The following is a 20,336-nucleotide window of genomic DNA, read 5'->3' as shown; positions in this document are numbered from 1 at the left end:
ATGGCCGCTTCCCTTCCCCACAAGCCCAGCGGCCGAGAGAGGGCGCTCTGACGCCCGCCCAGCCCAGGGTGGGTTCCGTTTCTGAGCCCCGGGTAGTTTCTCCCAATTATTAAAGGAATAAAGCGGAGAAGGTCGTGGTTCCCTGAGTTGTAAAATAAACTCGCCCCAGGACAGCTGATACTCATAGAAACTTATGGAGCCCGCATCTCTCCATACTTTTAAGGCAGTGGTTCTCAACCTTCCTAATGCCGCGACCCTTTAATACAGTTCCTCATGTTGTGGTGACCCCCAATTTCATTGTTACAAATTGAACATAATTAAAGCATAGTGAGTAATCACAAAAACAATATGTAATTATACATGTGTTTTCCCATGGCCTTAGGCGACCCCTGTGAAAGGATCGTTGGACCCCCAAAGGGGTCGCGACCCACAGGTTGAGAACCGCCGTTTTAAGGGGAGGAGGTGGTAAGAACAAAGGAATTGTTTAAACACGTTGTGCTTGGAAGCCCCTCTCCCGAGTATGCACTCTGACCAAAAGAAGGGGGAAAACACACTTTTCGCAAACCCGAGTGTAATGAAACTACATGCTAGAGCAAACAAAGTTGAATGACACATTTTAAATGAACTGGAAGCAAATTATTGGAAAGCTGGTTGTTATGAGAAAAATATTCTAACCTTCAAAAACATCTAGGGATGGCCCTATAAAACTAGTGCTAGAAAACATGAAAGGGAAGAAATAGCAACAATCCTTAATTTGACCTAGAGGTCTAGAGGTCATTCCCCATTCCTACTCTTTCACTCCACTTTAAATGACTGTAAAGTATCCAGTATTGTGTTTGAATCAGGATGGATAGCTTCTGCTGCTAATTAGTAAAATAAATATGAACAGTTGGAGCGTTAATAGGATTCACGCTTCACAAGCAAAGTGACATGGAGGATTATTCAAACCAATGCCTTTATTTCCATTTCTATAAAGTACAGTGTAGTTTATGCCCTTCAAGTCAAACGAAAGAAAGGGGGGAAACTCTTTTAATATTCTCGCATGAACACTTGAACCAAAATCTTTTCTGGAAAAGTTTCTCTCTGCAGATGTGTAATATACAAAAATCTGACCCAAAGGTTGGAGAATCAGGCGAACTACTGTCTTTTGATTAATAGTTAAGACTAACTGTTCTACTTTTGTCTGTAATTTTATATAGTGAATAGCATCTAGACCTGATACTTTTTTTTTGAGTAGACATCATGGAGATGGAGTATAACATGTATATTCACAGAAAATACAGGTGTATGCTGATTTTTATCATTTTATTTCTACAAAAGTGCATCTCCAAAACCTGAATCTCTCAGATGTACTTATATCTGAAACTGAACCCCTTCCTAAAGTCAGTTGTCTTAATGGGCAATCCATCTCATTAACTGTTATTTAAGTCTCCTTAAATATAACATCTACTAACAGTAATTATTACAAAGTACTTTCCCCAATACTTTACATCACTTACATTTCTCAACAACTCTGGGACATAGATTTGATTACTCAGATTCACCAATGAGGAAACAAGACATAAACAAAGTATCTAAGGTCACTAAACTACTAAGTGGTGCTGAAGAACTGAGAACCCAAACCATGTGACCCCAACGTTCTTGCTGGACATCCGCGGAGGTGCGGCCCTTCCACCTACCTGCCTCCAGGTGAACTCCTGAGCACCCCCAGAGGCATCTTACCTGCCTTCAGCTGTTAAACCAAATAAGTAATTTAAGGTTGATGCTAAGAAGTAAAATATTTTTAAAGCAATAGCTGTTATCAAGGACCTAATAAGAAACTAATTATTCTTTCTACATACTACAGCATATGTGCAGTAGTAAGCATAAAAACAACCCCCAAATCCCAATATTTTTAAACTCTCAAAGTAATTACATTTGCAATTTGTAAACTAAATGTTTGGTTTAGTTGTATGATTTCTAGACCACTGCAGACATATCAAATGCGACTGTTTGAATGAATAATCACTTTCATTTGAAATCCAAATTGTGCTCAGATGGAGATGGAAATAATTATTTAATTTCTGACTTTCTAGAGGAAAGCCGGCCAGAACCCTGCATGCTGAACGCAAATAGATTCAGAAGAATCCCTTTTCACTTCCATCAGTTCATCTTTGTTAACAATTTCTTCATGGAAGTCACAAAGGCTTACTACCAGCAGCAAACAGACTGGACCTTGAGTACATGTTTAACCAGAGAATCAAGTATTTTAAGTTTCTTAGTGGCTGGGATTTACTATGATATCTTCATTAATATACATCTGCTTTACATACAACTTCAGTGTGCCTCTTAGTCTCATTTATAGGGAATGTTTCATATGCAAATTCAACAAATTAGTAGCCACAGTTCAACGATTTAGGAGTCCAAAAGAACTATGTAGATGATGATGGCAGGATCTCTCCTCTAAAGGAACTTTAAAAAGTTAAGTTTGGTTATTTGGGTAACGAAGTAAGAGATAAAGGGAAGTGAATCTACATAAAAGTATTCCACTATAATGTAACAGAGAAATGACAGAATATCCCAATTTTGCAACCTCCTGTGAATCAGTAGATGTAGGCATTGTACATCAACATTTTCAAAGATCAGCGAGAGAACTAGGCACCCTGTGCCTCTTGAGGGAAAACCATGCAACACCTAAAATACCGCCGATGGAATCAAACCCGAGTCTGATCTAGACTTGCAGTCCACCAGCCAGTTTGTAGGAAACACAGGCAAAGAGGAACATGTTGAACTGCACCATGAACATGCAATTTGCGAAGTCCTGTCTATGGAAGACTACAGGTCAAAAGGCCGCTACTTTTTAAAAGATAAAATTAAAAAAACAACCTTAAAAGATATATAAAAAAATTTTAAGTGTGTGTGTGTGGTGGGGGCGGGAGGGGGCGGTCAGAGACTATACTGTCCAGGGGTGAACATTTGGGTAGTAAAACCATTAAAGAAAAAGGGAAGTGAAAGGAATTGCAGCGCTATGAAAGTTAGGTCATGGTTACTTACTAGGTGGTAGTGGTGGGGAAGCAGTTGTGATTGAGAAGGAGCTTCTAAGGGCAGGGAGTGAAGTTTTGTTTCTTGATCTGGTGGTGGTTACAAGGGTGTTTGCCTTTAAAAAGTTCATTAAGGCAAACATTTCCTTTGTTTTATACAATAGAAAGATTGTAAAGGAAAAAGTTTGGAGGGTGAGGCCAGTCCTACCTGAGTGTAAATATATTTTCTCCACACAGAGCTATTTGCAAATATATCCATTTGGTTTCCTGGGACAATATTAAGGTTAAATTACTTTAAAAAGAAAAAATAAATGCTTTAAAAAGAGCAAATCCTTTGAAAGATATTCCACATTGTAATACAATTTTGGAATTTTATTTTATTGTGCCCTTGACTGGAATCGAACCTGGGACCCTTTAGTCCACAGGCCGACTCTCTATCCACTGAGCCAAACCGGTCAGGGCTGGAATTTTATTTAGATACTAGAGGCCTGATGCACAAAATTTGTGCAAGGGGCTTAGCCCTTGTAGCCCCACTGCCTCAGCCAGCCCTCATAGCCCCAGCTTTGTCTGGAAGGTTGTCTGGAAGGACATCTGGAAGGTTGTTTGGCTGTTCGGTCTAATTAGCATACTAGCTCTTTATTATATAGGATTAGTATAGATCCTGTCTTTTTTAGAATGTAACAGATAAGTAGGTATATAGAGCAGGGGTGGGCAACCTTTTTGTGAGTGCACGCCAAAACCAGCAAAATTCTTCTGTGTGCCAACCCTAGTTTTTTGAGAACATGTTACACCTACTTGGTAACTCTTAAGGTGTACGTATGTGAAGAACCTTGAAGAAATAATAAAATTCATTCAAGCGACAAAAACACAGTATATGATGATGAAAAATACATTTATTTTTTAATGTATGCATGTACACTGATAGTCCGACAGAAAACTTTAATACTCCGTTTGATATTATCAGTGGGACTTTTGCTACTGCATCACTGATGACAGAGATTTTACATCAGATTTATATTTCGTGACCTTCAGAGTTATGCATGAACGGCACGAGCTACTACTTTCATCCGTCAGGCTACTCCTATTATGAGACTTAACAAAATTCATCACAGAGAACAAAGATTCACAAGCGGATGTGGATGAAGCCAAAACACTGGTCAGATCTAGGAAGGCAGGGAGAGTTAAGGCAAAAGCATAGAAATTGCTCTTCCCTTCTCTCGTCAATCCATGTCTATGGTCTTTAAGATAACTTGTTATGTAAAATTATTTATCTAAGATGCACCTACACTGAATTTATCTGAAAAATAAAAAAGTCGATATTAAGAAAAAAATTGTAACTGGAAGATTATATGAGAGGGTTTCGCGTGCCAGCAAAAGTTACTGGCGTGCCATGTTTGGCACGCGTGCCAGAGGTTGCCCACCCCTGGTATAGAGGAAAGCTAAAATGGAATGATGAAAGATAAGGAGATAAGAACAGCTTCTTGGAGCTTAATGGTTAAATTTTAGTAGTGATCAGGAAAGTAACCCATAAACATTTCCCATTGAGACTTTGATGAGGGCGTGAGCTCCCCTACTTTCCCCACCTGCATGCCAGGACAATGTCTCAGGACAGAATGACTTTTTAAAAGTACACAGAATGCTCAGCCTGGAATTCAAGAATCAAATGCACCTCTGTAAACGGTGGTCCTGGGGGAATCAGCATGGGGGAATCAGGAAATGTGGAAGTATGCTGCATGGGCGCGGCAGCACCCGCCGGTGTAAACTGATAATATGTTTATCTCTCCTTCCTCCTGTTACCAGTTTACAGACTCTGACCTTCCCAGCGCTGCCGGCTCATGTTGCCTGTTTATGAACACACAAGTCCCATTTTTGAACCCAATGCCGGAAAGTTTTACTAAGAATGCTGGGAAGCTTTTTTATTTTTTTTAATAATATATTTTTATTGATTTCAGAGAGGAAGGCAGAGGAAGCAAGAGATAGAAACATCAATGATGAGAGAGAATCATTGATTGGCTGCCTCCTGCACCCCCCCCTACCCCGCAACCTAGGCATGTGCCCTGGCCAGGAATCGAACTGTGACCTCCTGGTCATAGGTCGACACTCAACCATTGAGCCACACTGGCCGGGCTGGGGAGTTGGTTTTTTTTTTAACTTATATGAATTGAAAATAAACTGCATTTGAAAAAGTAAACAAATAGACAAGCCCCCAAATATTTATTCTTCATACTAGGATGTCAACAGTGGACTTTGGGAGTAGGATGAAATAGGCTCCAATCACCCACTGAGCCGCTGCAGACAACCATGCGATTCGTTTACCCTGTTCACATCACACCTCCTCCTTTCCCCAAACTGTCAATAACAGAGAAAAGCCAAATCTATTTACCAAAGCATGCGGCCTGGCCCCTTACATCCACTCTGTGAGACGTTTTATAATAAAAAGCAAAGAATGGGAACTAGCAAATTCAGAAAGGTTTCTCTGAGCAGCCAGCGTTCTCCTTGCTTGTTTGGAGTTGGGATGTCTTCTTGGAAACAAGTCAGTGTCTGCAAACGTACAAGGTACCTGAAAAGGAAACACAGAAACGCTGAAGTGGCCTCAGATTCATACGGCAGTGTGATGTAGTAATAAAAAATTGGAAAAAGAGCCAAATGACCTCGGTGTAAGGTCATTTCACCACCTACTGACAGAGCAAGTCACAAGTAAGCTTGGGTTTCTTAATCTGTAAGATAATAACTGACCTATCTTTGCTATGAGGTTGTTATGAGGAAGAAAACATAATCAAAATTATGTAAAAGCATTTTCTAACTTCAAAGCACTAGAGAAATGTAAGGTACTATTAATATTTATGTTATGTACACACTCCATGCAAACCAATATTATCTTTAAAAGGAACACCCAAAGACTTTTTTTACGAGATAAAACTGGCCTCTTAATGACATGTTTAAGTTGTATATTAAAATATACTGGTTTCCTTAGTATTTATTATGCAGTTTAAATGAATATAAAAACATGTTACAGTGATTAAATATTTTCAATATTTCTTCCTTTTATCCATAATCACTGATAACAAACAATAGGGTTACTATTTTAAAGAGAATTTGACATTTTTTCTTAAGGAGACATTTGGTTCTCTATTAAATGTGTTCTTTTTAGTGATTTTTCAAAATGGTATAGTAAGTAATTGCCCTCAAAGATTCTTATTCCTAAAAGGTTGACACACACACACACACACACACACAAACACTCCTAGGCTAGATCTGGAAGGAATTGCTAACAATCCTTCCTTAGTTGCTCTTTGATTTTTAATCATATGAGCGCAACATCTGAACAAGGTGGAAGAAAGCAACTTCAGGAAGTTCCTCCTCTTGCTCCGAATCTCTATAGCACATAACGCCTAAGTTCCACTAGTAATTTGGGTTGTTCTGTCCTGCTTTTTATTTATTATAAATGGAGGTGGCCCCCTAAGGTGCTGAAAATTAGTAGATGTTCTGCCTTGGGGGTAGAAATCATATACTTAGAAACTGAGAGGGAGTCAGGTGAGAGAAGGTTGGACAGGGATTAAGGAATTCTGGCATCAGTACCAGCCTGGCCACCTTTGGGTCAGTCATTAATTCCCTCTCTGTCTCATTTCTTTTTATCTAAAAATGAGGAAGTTTGGACCAAATGATAGCTGTCATTTGTTAACTGCCTTCTGTATGGTAGTGTTGAAAGAGAAAAAGAGGCATATTAAATATATTAAGAGTTTATTTGAGCAAAAATCAATTTGAGTAGGGCAGCATCCAATCTAGCAGAAAGAAAGGTCTGAGGAGCTGTACAGAATGAAAGACTTGTATAGGCAGAAGGGACGGGGAACAGGGAAGTTATCCTGGCAAAGACCGGTTGGTTATTGCAGTTACTTTTTCCTATAGGGACGGCCGGGGTCTCTATCTGTCAGATTACCTAACCAGTGCTCATCAGGTGGCCAGGCTGGTTGGTTTAAGGCTCTATCTCTGCGAGAGGCCAAACTGTAGTTAAGTCTCACTTTGCTGACATGGGCCTAAGCATAGGCGACGTCATTTGGGCCTCTCGTCTTGTTTTTAACAGTAGGCAGGTGCTGGCTCTAATTCTCCTAGTAGCCTGGCAAGACAGGCCTTGTTAGTCCCATATTGCGGATATAGAAATCGGCTCAAAGGGGTAAAGTTATCATTTTAGGTCACATTTAGTGAACTCCACAGAACCATTTCAGCGTTGCGATTCTAGGGTTCCATAGAGAGGAAAGCCACCCGGTGGCTTATGCTTCCCTTTTAGAATTATGTTTAGGATTCACTTACAAAAGGTCAAATGTGGAAAGAGCCTGCAAGATCATTAGTGCCAAGGTTCTCCCTTGTTACGGAATCTAAGGTCCAAATAGCATAAATGACCAGCCCACGGCTGCGATATAGTTTCTCTTACAGTAAAGCTCATTGTAACCGGATTCCACCTGCATAGAAACATATATAGGAAGTTGGGTCACGAAGTGGTATTTGGCCTGGGCCCCCAAAGCTTCCTAAAGATGGCCTTGGCTCTCTGTGCAAATACTGTCCATCCAAATAAATAGAATGTCCAAAACTGGAAGGTCACAGGAGGACATTCCTTTTCTCTGGAAGGTGTAAAATAAGGCTGGTGACACTTTCCCACCCGGAACCACTGAGAAGTCAAAGAAGGTTCACACTGGGGATCGAACCCGCAAACCGGGCATGTGCCCTGACCCAGAATAGAACAGTGACCTCCTGGTTCATAGGTCGACACTCAACCACTGAGCCACGCCAGCCAGGCCGGATTTTTTTTTTTTTACCTACATGAATATTCAGAGAACAGCACAAAGTTATATAGGATGTAGTACAGTTTTGGGGGCAGAAACTTGAAAGGAAGTTTTTTCTTTAGTGAATGAACACAAGGGTGTGCTTTGTACTTACACAGCTTTCATCTTCTCTGCGATAATGACTCACAAATGTACATGTCCAGCCCTGATCTCTCTTCTGAGATCCAGCTTTGTTCTGGCAAATGCTCACTTCTCATCTCCACTGGAATACATCCAACTCATCATTTCCTGCCACCACTCTGTTCTCCCAAGTAAAACCCACTACCAAACAAAGCGAAATACTCTATGCCGGTATTCTCTGATTCAGTTAATGCCACCCTAATCTACTTATTTGCTCATAAATCTGGGTATTATCCATGATTATTCTCTTATCATCCCCTTTTCTAATCAATCAATTCTAGTTCTTCAGTCTTTTCAAATGTATACACTTTCCTCCATCTCCAGTGCTACCACCCTAGCAGATTACTAAATTACTATAATGGCCTCTTGCTTGCTTCCAAACCATCCTCTGTCATCCAAAGTGATCTTTTTCAACAGCATGAAAAAGGACATAGAAACCATGAAAAAGGACCAGTCAGAAGTGAAGAATGCCATATCAGAGTAATTTTTAAAATAGGAATCCTATCCAGTCACTCTCCTGTTTAAATCCCTTAAATATTTTCCACATCTTTTAGGATAAAATCTAAGACCCTCAACAGGGCGTACATATAACATCCTGTATGATTTGGCCCCTGCCCATGCACCTTTTCTTATTTTGCGCTTACCCACTATTCTTTGATCACACTGGCTTTCTTTTCCTTGGTTTCTTTTTATTTAAATTAATTTTCATTTTTTAAACTAACCTAAACACATAATTTAGAAGCCAACCTTTGCTAATAGTTTATCACCAAAACTCCCCTCCCTCACCCACCCTTCATCCAGATCCCTGCCTTCATCTCTATTGGTTCACTCCTTTCTTGGTAGAGTCCCTCCCTTGTCCAGTAGTTTCATGAGAAAGGGGCTAATTTTTTGAGATGTTGCAGGAAAATAGGGCTTATCCTGGTCTCACTTGTTGATTTTTTTAAAAATATATTTTATTGATTTTCCACAGAGAGGAAGGGAGAGAAATAGAGAGTTAGAAACATCGATGAGAGAGAAACATCGACCAGCCGCCTCCTGCACATCCCCTACTGGGGACGTGCCCGCAACCCAGGTACATGCCCTTGACCGGAATCGAACCCGGGACCTTTCAGTCCGCAGGCCGATGCTCTATCCATTGAGCCAAACCGGTTTCGGCATCTCACTTGTTGATTTAAATCTCTGTGCAGTCCTAGATTAGAAAACATTTTCTCTCAAGATTTCAAAGGTTCTGTTGTCTTCTAGTGTCAGTAGTTCTGCTGAGTCTGTTTTAGTTCTTTTTTTTTTTCAATCTGGAAGATTTTAGGGTCTACTGTTTGTCACTGATGTTTGAAATTTCAAGATGCGAGTGAACCTTGGCATAGTTCTTTTCATTGTCATTCTGGGAACTCAGTGGCCTTTTCATTCTGGAGACATGTTTTTGATTTTAGGAAGTTTTCTCTCATTTATTTATATGGAAATTTCTTTTCTAAAGCTTTTGTAGTTTTTTCTTTTCTTTTTTCCCCCTTGGACTTACTATTTATTATTCAGACATTCTGCCTTCTATATCTTCTAGTCTATCCTTTTCTTCTATTGTCCATATGTTTGTCTTCTACACGTGAGTTTTTAAAAACATCTTCAGGGGTGGTTTTCAACCGCATAAAAGTTCCATTCAAAAGTTAATCTTTCTAAGCTGTTAAAAAAAAAAAGGAATAAAAAGAAAATTATAACATTTATTTATTTATTTTTAATCCTCACAGGAAGATATTTTTCTAGGATAAGAAAAAGAGAGAAAAAATGATGTGAGAGAGACACAAACCAGGGCGGGGGATCTAGCCTGCAACACAGGTATGTGCCCTTGACCAGAATCAAACAGGAGACCCATTGGTGTGTGAGCCGATGCTCTGAACATTATGCCACACTGAACAAGGTATGAGAAAATTATAAGATTTTTGCTGATACATTTTCTTATTTTAGTTGAAAGTAGCACATTTTAGTTAAAAGGTGCTCAATTGGTTGGAGCGTCATCCAATCAATCAAAAGGTCACGGGTTCAATTCCTGGTCAGGAAGCAACCGATAGGTATTTCTCTCTTCCTCTCCTTTCCTTTCTCTCTAAACAAACAAGCAAGCAAATAAACAAACATCCTGGGTGAGGATTAAAAAAAGAAGTAGCAAATTTTAGCAATTAATTGAAAAGGTGCCTTTGCCATGTAACTATATACAAATCTTTTCAAACCACATACTTTTAAAATATTTTATTTCTTTTACATACCTTCATTGTCCAACTGACAACCTTTTTCAAGTACGTATTTATAGTAAGCCTAATAAACTTATAAATACTAGTGATTGTTAATTCTCTTATATGTCAAATTCTCTTGGCTTTTACTTGGCCTTTATACACCCAAATCACTCCACCAGAACTAAGGAGGATTTCAGTTATACCATTAATTCATTTTCCTATCGGATTAGAGCCTGTAATAGCTACCTCACATGATTAGATTCAACCAATTTATTTACTGCTTCATTCTATTTTGAATTCTTTTCAAAATAGGCCACAATTCTTGCAGATATTAACATTAAATCCTATAAGATCTTAGATGTCTCTCATGACTTTCCCCAAGTTTTTATTATAAAAAATTTCAAACAAAGAAAAGTTGAGGGTATAGTATATTCAACATTAGCATACCCACTACTAAGATGCAACAATAACCAACATTTTGACATATTTGCTTTTTTTGTAGCTTTTTATTATGAATTATTTCAAATATAAAGTAAAGTTGAGAGAAATACTATGATCAAAACTATTAACTTAGCCCTGGCTGATAGCTCAGCTGGTTAGAGTGTTGTCACAATATGCCAAGGTTGGGGTTTGATCCCCGGGTAGGGCACATACAAGAATCAGCCAATGAATAAGTGGAACAATGAATTGATGTGTTTCTCTCAAAATCAATTTTGTTTAAACACTATTTATTTTTTTATTTTTATTTTTTTAAAAAATATATTTTATTGAGTTTTTACAGAGAGGAAAGGAGAGAGAGAGCTAGAAACATCGATGAGAGAGAAACATCGACCAGCTGCCTCCTACACACTCCCCACTGGGGATGTGCCCGCAACCAAGGTACATGCCCTTGACCGGAATCGAACCTGGGACCTTTCAGTCCGCAGGCCGACGCTCTATCCACTGAGCCAAACCGGTTTTGGCTAAACACTATTTAGATTAAACACTTTAAAGTTGTGGTCATTTTCCTATATTTGCTTTATTCATTTAACTATTTTGCTTAACTATTTGAAACTAAGTGACAGATAACATGACATTTCACCTCAACATACTTCAAAAAGTAAAGCCCCCCCCAAATTAGGATATTTCTTGTATGCCTATAATAATAGCATTATTAGCCTAGGAAAAGTAACAATCATTCCTTACTACCATTTTCTTAGAGCGTTCTTTCCCCCTTAAAAAAACAAAAACAAAACAGGATCCAAAGTTGACATATTGCATTTGGTTGTTCTATCTCTTTAGCTTCTTTTATTCTAGAGCAGTCTCCCCATCTGCCTGCCAGTTTATCCCCCTATAGTACTAAATTTTTAAAGAGATCAGGCCAGTTATCTTTTAGAATGTTCTCATGACTTTTTCTGTATTCTTGGAGGATTTCATTGCCTTTATCTTTCAATATATAATTTTTTACTGAATTTTAATTAGTTATACTATTTGTAATTTCCAACTGCTCTTTCTTGCTGTTAGGTTATTCCTTCTTTTAGCATCTTGTTCTTGTTTCATGGGTACAGTATTTCTCTGATGATACTTTAGTTGTTTTTTTTTTTAAGTATTTTTATGTTCCCTGCATTATTTCTGTTTCCTATGATTCTGTCCCCCACCTCCATTCTTACATGTTAAAGTGTTGGGTTTTTAAAAAAATTTTTAATGTTGAAGGTTTTCCATCAATATCTGGTGATTTTTGTTCATTCATATTTTGAGTGATTCCTAAAAGCTTAGGAAAAGCTCTGAGTGTGCTTGAATATTGTCAATTGAAGGTATTCGCTGCAGGCTTTTCCTATGGGGACTCGTAAATGTCAGTATCTGTGGCTCTTTTTTTCTGGCATGGTTCATTTTTTCCTGAGAAGTGCCCTTTATTTTCTGCTAGAGATCAGAACTGGGTTCGGTGTTCTATATCTGAGCAGCAGAAGAGGCGTGGAGGTGGGGGGTGGGGATGGGGGTGAGGGGGACTTGTTTTCCATTTTAGATGTACTTTCTCTTTTCAGTAAGATGTCTCACTCCCACTCTGATCTATGCCTGGTGTCTCCACATCTGGAACTCCTTTGATTGACTTTCTCCAGAGGTGACATTTCCTGTTTCCTATGGAGGTAGATGTAGTAGCCCAGTGGTTCTCAACCTTCTGGCCCTTTAATACAGTTCCTCATGTTTTGATCCCCAACCATAAAATTATTTTCGTTGCTACTTCATAACTGTAATGTTGCTACTGTTATGAATTGTAATGTAAATATCTGATATGATGGATGGTCTTAGGCGACCCCTGTGAAAGGGTCCTTTGACCACCAAAGCTGTAAGTAACCTGATTATATCAAGAGGGGGCGGGGAGGTGAGGATTTGACTACTTAATAAACAGCTTTTCAAACAGACCTCCCTATTCACTGCACTCCTCGCATCCACTGCTCCAGCTGTCCTCTGTGCTGTACCTCTTCTGACTCCCCGAGTCTTCCCAAGGCTCCTCAGTGAGCCCTGCCCTGCTTCTCCGTCGTTCCTCCTCTGAGCACTTAGGCTCGACCTTCCTTGGCCCAAGTTCTTTACCATCCTCCATCCACTTCCTATTTGCATGCATTGTGGTTTGGAATGACTCCTAGTTCAGTAAAGATGGAATCTGTGTTTCTTGTTTTTCTTTTCCTACTTGTTATTTTTTGAGAGACGGTCTTGGCTGTCCTGAATTAGAAGGCCCTCACTGTTATTTTTGTCCTTCAAATGCCCTGAATTCCATACTGACTTGAGCTTTTGAACTCAGTGTTCCAGCTCTCTGAGATATTCTTTCACTTCCCCGACTTCCCTCCTGGCCAATCCCACGTCATCTTAATGTCTCAGCTTAAACATCATTTCTCGATGAGTCCTTCAGACTACCTATGATATATTCTCATAACACCTACCCCCACTCTAACTCAGTACATATGCCTATTTCCCCTGCAGACTGTCACCTCCATGAGGGAAGGGACTATTTCTATCTTGTTGACTGTTATAGCCCAGTGTCTAGTGCAATGCCTGGCATTCACTAGGGCAGGGGTGGGGAACCTTTTTTCTGCCAAGGGCCATTTAGATATTTATAATATCATCTGTGGGCCATACAAAATTATCACTTTAAAAATGAGCCTGCTATTTTGGTCAAATATTTAATTAACTCACCTCTAATGCCTTGGCAGGGCCAGACCAAATGACTTCGCATGGCCTGCAGGCCGGATGTTCCCCAACCCTGCAATAGGGAGTCAATATATATTTTTCATTGTTAATCAATATACAGTATATTGCTCACTATGAAGATTTGTATCTTAGAATATAGTTGCTACCACCAATAAGTAGTTATTTAGAATTCAACAATTCTAGTTCTTATTATTGTCTCGTTATTGTTATGGAGACATTCTATATAATAAAGAGGAAATATGCAAATTGACCATCACTCCACCACAAAGATGGCTGCACCCACAGCGGAGGCTGAGTTCCCATAACGAGCAATCAGCAGGGACCTGAGGCTGCACCCCCCAACCATCCCCCATGGGGCTTGACAGGGGACCTCAGACCACACTCCCCCGCACCTGGCAGGGCTTGACAAGGGTGGGACCAGCCAGGTCTGGATCTTGCCCAATGGGGGTGGGGCTAGCTGGGTCTGGGTCTCTCTCGATTTTGAGGTGCTGTGGGTGGGCGGGGACTTGACTCTGGGTCCCCTGGTGCACCCCAGACTCTGACAGGAGGAAGATTTGTATGTACATTTTACTAATTTTCTTTCATCTCTGACACTTCTATTATAGAGAAAGGGCAAATAGCAATATTAAAATATTTCCTCTAATTAATCCCCTTTTAATGTGCATGAATTTCATGCACTGGGCCACTAGTTATCTATATAAAACACTAATTTGCAATTTGATCAAACAGCAGAACTGGTCGCTATGATACGCAATGACCACCAGAGGGCAGAGACTCAACACAGGAGCTGCCCCCTGGTGGTCAGTGCACTCCCACAGGGAGAGCGCTGCTCAGCCAGAAGCCGGGCTCATGGCTGGCCAGCACAGCGGCAGTGGTGGGAACCTCTCCTGCCTCCGTGGCAGCGCTAAGGAGCAGCCAGCCAAGTAGTAAGGAGGGAGCAGGTGGGTGGTAAGGAGCGAGCAGGCAGGCAGTTAGGAGCGAGGGGTCCTGGATTGCTAGAGGACACAGGCTGGGCTGAGGGACTCCCCTCCCCGTCCCCCCCGCCGTGCATGAATTTCGTGCACCAGGCCTCTAGTACTATAATATGGACTCTTATCTATCTCCAAATTTATTTTACAATGAACACATTTAAAATTATAATGTGCCAACTAGAATTTAATATGTACTCAGATTAACATAGTGTATACATTTTCTATTATTGCTGTACCAAATTACAACAGGCCGAGGGACCTAAAACAACACAAATGTATTGTCTTACGGTTCTGGAGGTCAGAAGTCTAAAAGGGGTTGGCAGGGTTGCGTTCCTCAGTTTCCTTGCCTTTTCTAGCAGCAAGCTGCCCACATTCCTTGGCTCACAGAGCCTTTCTCACATCACTCTGACCTTTGCTTCCACTGTTACATCTCTGTCTCTCAGTCTGACCCTCTTGCCTCCCTCTTCTAGGGACCCATATGATTAGGTTGGGCCCAGATAATCCAGGATCATCTCTGCTTCTACAGCCTTAATTTAATCACATCTGCAAAGCCTATTTTGCCACAGGAGGTAAAACATTCCTAAATCCTGGGGATTAGGATGTGGACACCTTTAAAGGGTCATTATTCAGCCAGTTCACATAGACAGTACAATATGAATCTATAGATGAATTAATTACTGAAAGAAATGATAAAAACTTCACTCAAATATTTTAAACTTTATATTAGAGCAACCTCCAAACAAATAGATAAAAATAACTTTGTTAAGTGAAAAATACCGTCTATATATTAGAACAATAAGATAAGATAAGAGCCCTAGCTAGTTGCTCAGTGGAAAGAGCATCGGCCTGTGGACTACAGCGTCTCGGGTTCAATTGTGGTCAAGGGCACATACCTCGGTTGCAGGCTCGATTCCTGGCCCCAGTTGGGGCGCACATGGGAGTAACCAGTCGATGTGTCTCTCTCAACATGTATGTTTCTCTCTCTCCCCTCTCCCTCCTTTCCACTCTCTCTAAAAAATCAAAGGAAAAAATATCCTCCGGTGAGGATTACCAACAACAAAAAGACAAGATAACTAATGGGAACCAATGATTGTTAAACAGGCCACAGCTCAGTGGTTGCTTAGGCTTCCACGTGCAAATCCATTATCATGTTTTCTGAACCTGGGATCTCCTGGTGGTTTCAGGTAGGCTCACTGTTTCCTAAAGGCAATTATTCAATAATACTAACAATTAACAACTACATAAAGAAATATTGTAGTACATATATTTAAAAATAAATTTTAGGTGGCTATGGGAATGCAGACTGGTCCAACCTCTGTGGAAAACAGTATGGAATTTCCTAAAAAAAAGAAAAGAAAAATGAAACTTCCATTTGACCCAGTGATCCCACTTCTAGGAATATATCCTAAGAAATCAGAAACACCAATCAGAAAGGATATATGCACCCCTATGTTCACAGCAGCGCAATTTACAATAGCTAAGATTTGGAAACAGCCAAAGTGCCCATCAGTAGATGAGTGGATAAAAAAGCTGTGGCACATTTACACCATGGAATACTATGCAGCAGTAATAAGAAGGATCTCTTACCCATGGAGGGACCTGGAGAGTGCTATGCTAAGTGAAATAAGCCAGTCAGAGAAAAACAAGTATCACATGATCCCACTCATATGTGGAATCTAATGAAAAAATAAACTGATGAACAAAATAGATCTAGAGACATATAAGCACAGGAAAGACTTTCAAACCTTAGAGGGAAGGCAGGGGTGGGTGGGTGGGTGGGAAGAGGTCAACCAAAGAACTTGTATGCATATATGCATACCCATGGACACAGACAATAGGGTGGTGAAAGCCGGTGGTGGGGGCAGGGGAGGTCAATGGGGGGAAAAAGGGAACATATGTAATAGTTCCTTTAAAATATATATGTTTTAGAAAAATAGAAAAATCAATACTTTCAACAATAAGGATTTTTTAAAAATAAAAATAAATTTTAAGTGAAAAATATAATTAGCATTGATTATTTTTTCAATAAGTACCTCTTAACATTTGGCAGAATTGTTTGGGAAAATTATAATAAAAACCTATTTGGGGAAAATCAAGTCCAACATTCTTGATCGTTTATTATAAAAGGCCATGGTTAGATATTTTCTATTCTCAGTTATTGAGCGATGCCATCTGAATAGCACAAAGTGGCAGTTTCACGTGGGCTGATGAGTAAAGCTGTCAGCTGGCTCTCAGATAAGAACCTCACCTGGTAATTGCATTTTGATGATCACCTTTGCCCATTTGGTAATTTAATAATTTTTTTTCAGGCCTGATCTGGCTCTGATGCATTAGCTGGAGAGCATCCCCTTTTCTTAATGGAAAGTTTACTTGAGAAATCAAATTAAAGCCAGAAAGTTGCCTGATGAGTATAGTTAGAATGTCAGACTGTCCAAGGCACCAGCAATGCCAAGAAACTCACAACCCTTCATTCCACAGTCCCCTTTCCCCTAATCTGGCCCAAATTGCAATAATCAAAATATTGAAGTAGCATCGTATACTGGAAAACGTGGTACATTTGAAAAATGATGAGTCAGAATTCTATCTGATGGTTTCCCTTGTCTTGGTTTGCATAGCTGACAGAGCTGCTTATTGCTTTTCTCTCCTTCTTTTCAATTCTTGCTCCTACCTCTAAAGCTGACATACAGCCTTACTGTATATACTAACACAGTAGTCACTAGCCACACGAGCTACTGAGCATCCGAAATGTGGCCAATCAATAGAGTTTGTAGTCTAAGTGTAAAACACATGTGAGATTTTGAAGACTTACTTTAACGAGAATATAAGATATTTCATTGATAATGTTTATATTGATTACCTGTTGAAATGAGTTTTGGATTTATTTTGGCATATATTTGGGTAAAACTATATTATTAAAATGAATTTTGCCTTTCTTTTACTTTTTTAAATGTAGCTACTAGAAAACTTAAAATTACTAGTACACATGTGATTCATTTATTTTTGTAAAAATATATCTTGATTGATTTCAGAGCAAAGGGGAGAGGGAGAGAGAAAAATCAATGATGAGAGATAATCATTGATCGGCTGCCTCCTACACACCCCCTACCTGGGATTGAGCCCATAACCCGGGCAAATACCCTTGACTGGAATCAAACCTGGGACTCTTCAGTCCGCAGGCCAACGCTCTATCCACCGAGCCAAACCGGCTAGGGCTGATTCATGTATTTTTATTGGTGAGCACTGATCTAAGCCTCCCCAAACCCTCCCCTGTTACCTTCTTCAGTTGTTCTTTATGGTCTGGCCTCTCATCCATTTCTTTTCTTTCCAGTAACTGCTTAGATTTAGAAGGTAAAATAGAAAGTTGAACTCTGTGGCACACCCTAAAGTCAAGGGAATTAAGGGCCCTGGGAGGGTAGATCAGTTGGTAAGAGCATCGTCTAGACACACCATTTCGGGTTCTCTTTGTGTGTTTACTGGTTTGGACTGTTCCTTTGAGGGAACGTGGCTGTTGAAAGATGAAGAAAAACTGCTGGGAGATGAGGATTGGGATGGTGTTGCAGATCTAAAGGCCAAGCAACACAGAGAGATGTTTATCTAAGTTGAAAAAGACCTCAGAGATCACCCCGTTTCATCTTTTACCCACATCCATCACCCTCTTATATATGGAATAAAGCTGCTTATATTGTTAGAAAATCCATATTCATCTAACATGCCAAATATATACTGAGAAATGGGGGAAAGTCTCTGAAAATATATTTTCCAACAGGGAAAAAACATGAAGAAGAAAAAAATTAATGCCATTGTTTGTGAACCTAAAGAACTCCTGAATCCCTCTCCCAAAGTAACAAATTGTTGCAAATCGCTGTGTGTGAAACACAGTTTTCAGAAGGCATACATGACCAGACTTGCCAGCAACCAGCCAGTTTCAGCCATGTCAAGGAGCCCAGGTAAGATATTTATATTAAACCAAAAGAAATATTCTGCTTGGTATGTATTTTTCTTGGTATTGAGGACACAAATTTGGGCATTAAATAGATCACTTAAACTTTAACTGTAAGGAGACGGCGGTAAATCTCTTAATTGAAGTTCTATGTGCTGAACGGACGTTGCTCTGTGCTTCATGGTATTAATTTTTATTTAGTTTCTGTTAGCTCTGACTCACTGATGTGCTAACTAATTAAGATGACCCCGAAGCAATTCAAATAGATCAAATTTATCTTTTTAGAAAAACTTGTCTTTAAACTTCACCTGGTAATGTCTGCATTCTTAAGGTAGGAAAAAATTCAGATTAGATTCCTTCTCGATTTGCCAGTACAGGAAAGAACTGAAGGGAAGATAAACTTGAAATTTTGTTTTGCAAAAATGTGTAATTCCTAAATGTCTCAGACTGATGGAAAACTAGTCTTATGTTTTGAAGAGCATTAAAGTGTTGGCGTCAAACTTACGGGTTTTTAGACTTTGGGATTAAAATACGCCAGACACATGAAAGGTGTTAAAACTAATCTCAAACTGTTCTCCAATTTTAAAAGCATCACCTGCGCCGGAGAAAGTGGAAATTTCAGGCACTGTGACCGTCTATGGCTCCCATTATCAAACGCGGAGCCCATTTCCCAGAAAGAACTCAATTAAATGCCGAACTTTCATCGGTGCAGGTGACAATTCTCAAAGCCTGAGGCTCGGTCGCCTGTCAACATATTTTTAATTGAAATACAATTCATACGCCATGAAGTTCAGCCTTTTAAAGCGCACAACTCACTGGTCGTTCGTATATTCACAGAGCCGTGCCATCATTCCGATTCTAGAACATAACTTATTGTAAGCCTTTCCCGGTGTTCCACACTCGCTACACCGCTCGGTCCCCAGATTCTTGCAAAGCTGGCGGGAGCCTTCCGAGGTGCCAGGGGCGGTTGCCCCATTTACCCTAAATGCGTTCCTGGTTTCACCTCAAAAGGACAAACCGGGTGAGGAAGCAATAATGCTACCACCGCTGGTTGACGCAGCAACGCCTGCAGCCTCATCTGCACGTTCGTTTTCGTGCCCAGAACTCCCGCTTTACTCCGTAGGTCAAATCTTTTGTGTGACGGGCGGCTTAGTCTGGCGGGCGCCCCCCCATTTTTCTGCACGTTATCGCTGGCCCCGGAGGCCGCCGCGCGTTTCCCGCTCACGTTTCCCGATCTCCGCGGAGAAAGGGGAATGTGCAGGCGGAAAGGGGCGGCGTGAGCGGGACCCGGAGTTACTAGGCGTCGAGAACGCCAAACCTGGGGAAATGGGTGGTGCAAGCAGTAACCGGGCCTCCCGCTCCCCTCGGGGCGATCCCACGCTCCCCTCGGGCGTCTCCCGTTCCTCTCGGGGCTGCGAGATGTCTAACCCTGTGGACTTTGGGGTTTGGTCAGGTTCTGGCCTTCTGTTGGGAATGCGGGGAGGGGGGGCGGGGGGGCTCCCCCTTCCGCAACCTTAAAACAAAACTCCCAAATACTGCCCCAAATGAAACTCCTAGTGAGAAACTGGTTATCCAGAAGGTCCCCCTCGCCCGTGGCTTTGCCACACACACTGACAATGGAAATCGCAGGCCATCACTGGCCGGAAAGCGGCGTGTGAAACCAGACTGACACTTTGGGGAAGTCTACACATCTGAGCAACTCTTGCGGGGGAAAGAGAGCAGAATGTTTGTGTGAGGAACTTAAAGCCACGTCTTCTTAGAAAAGTCGAGGGAAGTCCAGAGTAACCATCCTCACTTGTCACTTAGGGAAATGAGGAACTCTTGTGAAAACGAAAATGAGTAAAAGCAAAACGAGATGCCGCCCACCGGTGAGAATGTAATAACGTATTCGTGTGAGAGGGGAGGATTTAAAAACCCGCATCTCCCTGTACTTGTGTGTGTGCGTATGTAGGTGCGTGACTCGTGTGGAAGGGATGGGTGATCTTAGAACAGTCGAGTCCCGCGACCTTCTTCCGCGGAGAGGGCCCGGCTGCCCGCGTTGCCTTCCT

General features: G+C 40.7%; 1 protein-coding gene across 1 annotated transcript in view; it reads left to right on the top strand.

The window, feature by feature from the left end:
- The window catches only part of STK38 (serine/threonine kinase 38), a 109,752-nt gene that overhangs the window by 66,405 nt on the left and 23,011 nt on the right, over positions 1-20,336 (top strand). The window contains exon 9 of the mRNA XM_015560865.1: positions 18,115-18,295. Within this exon, the coding sequence (XP_015416351.1) occupies positions 18,115-18,295 (181 nt within the window). The remainder of the gene's footprint in view (positions 1-18,114; positions 18,296-20,336) is intronic.

This window comes from Myotis davidii, unplaced genomic scaffold (genome assembly GCF_000327345.1).
Source record: "Myotis davidii unplaced genomic scaffold, ASM32734v1 scaffold1036, whole genome shotgun sequence".
Taxonomy (NCBI): domain Eukaryota; kingdom Metazoa; phylum Chordata; class Mammalia; order Chiroptera; family Vespertilionidae; genus Myotis; species Myotis davidii.
The sequence above is the reverse complement of the archived record's forward strand: the minus strand, read 5'-3'. Positions and strand labels throughout refer to the sequence as shown.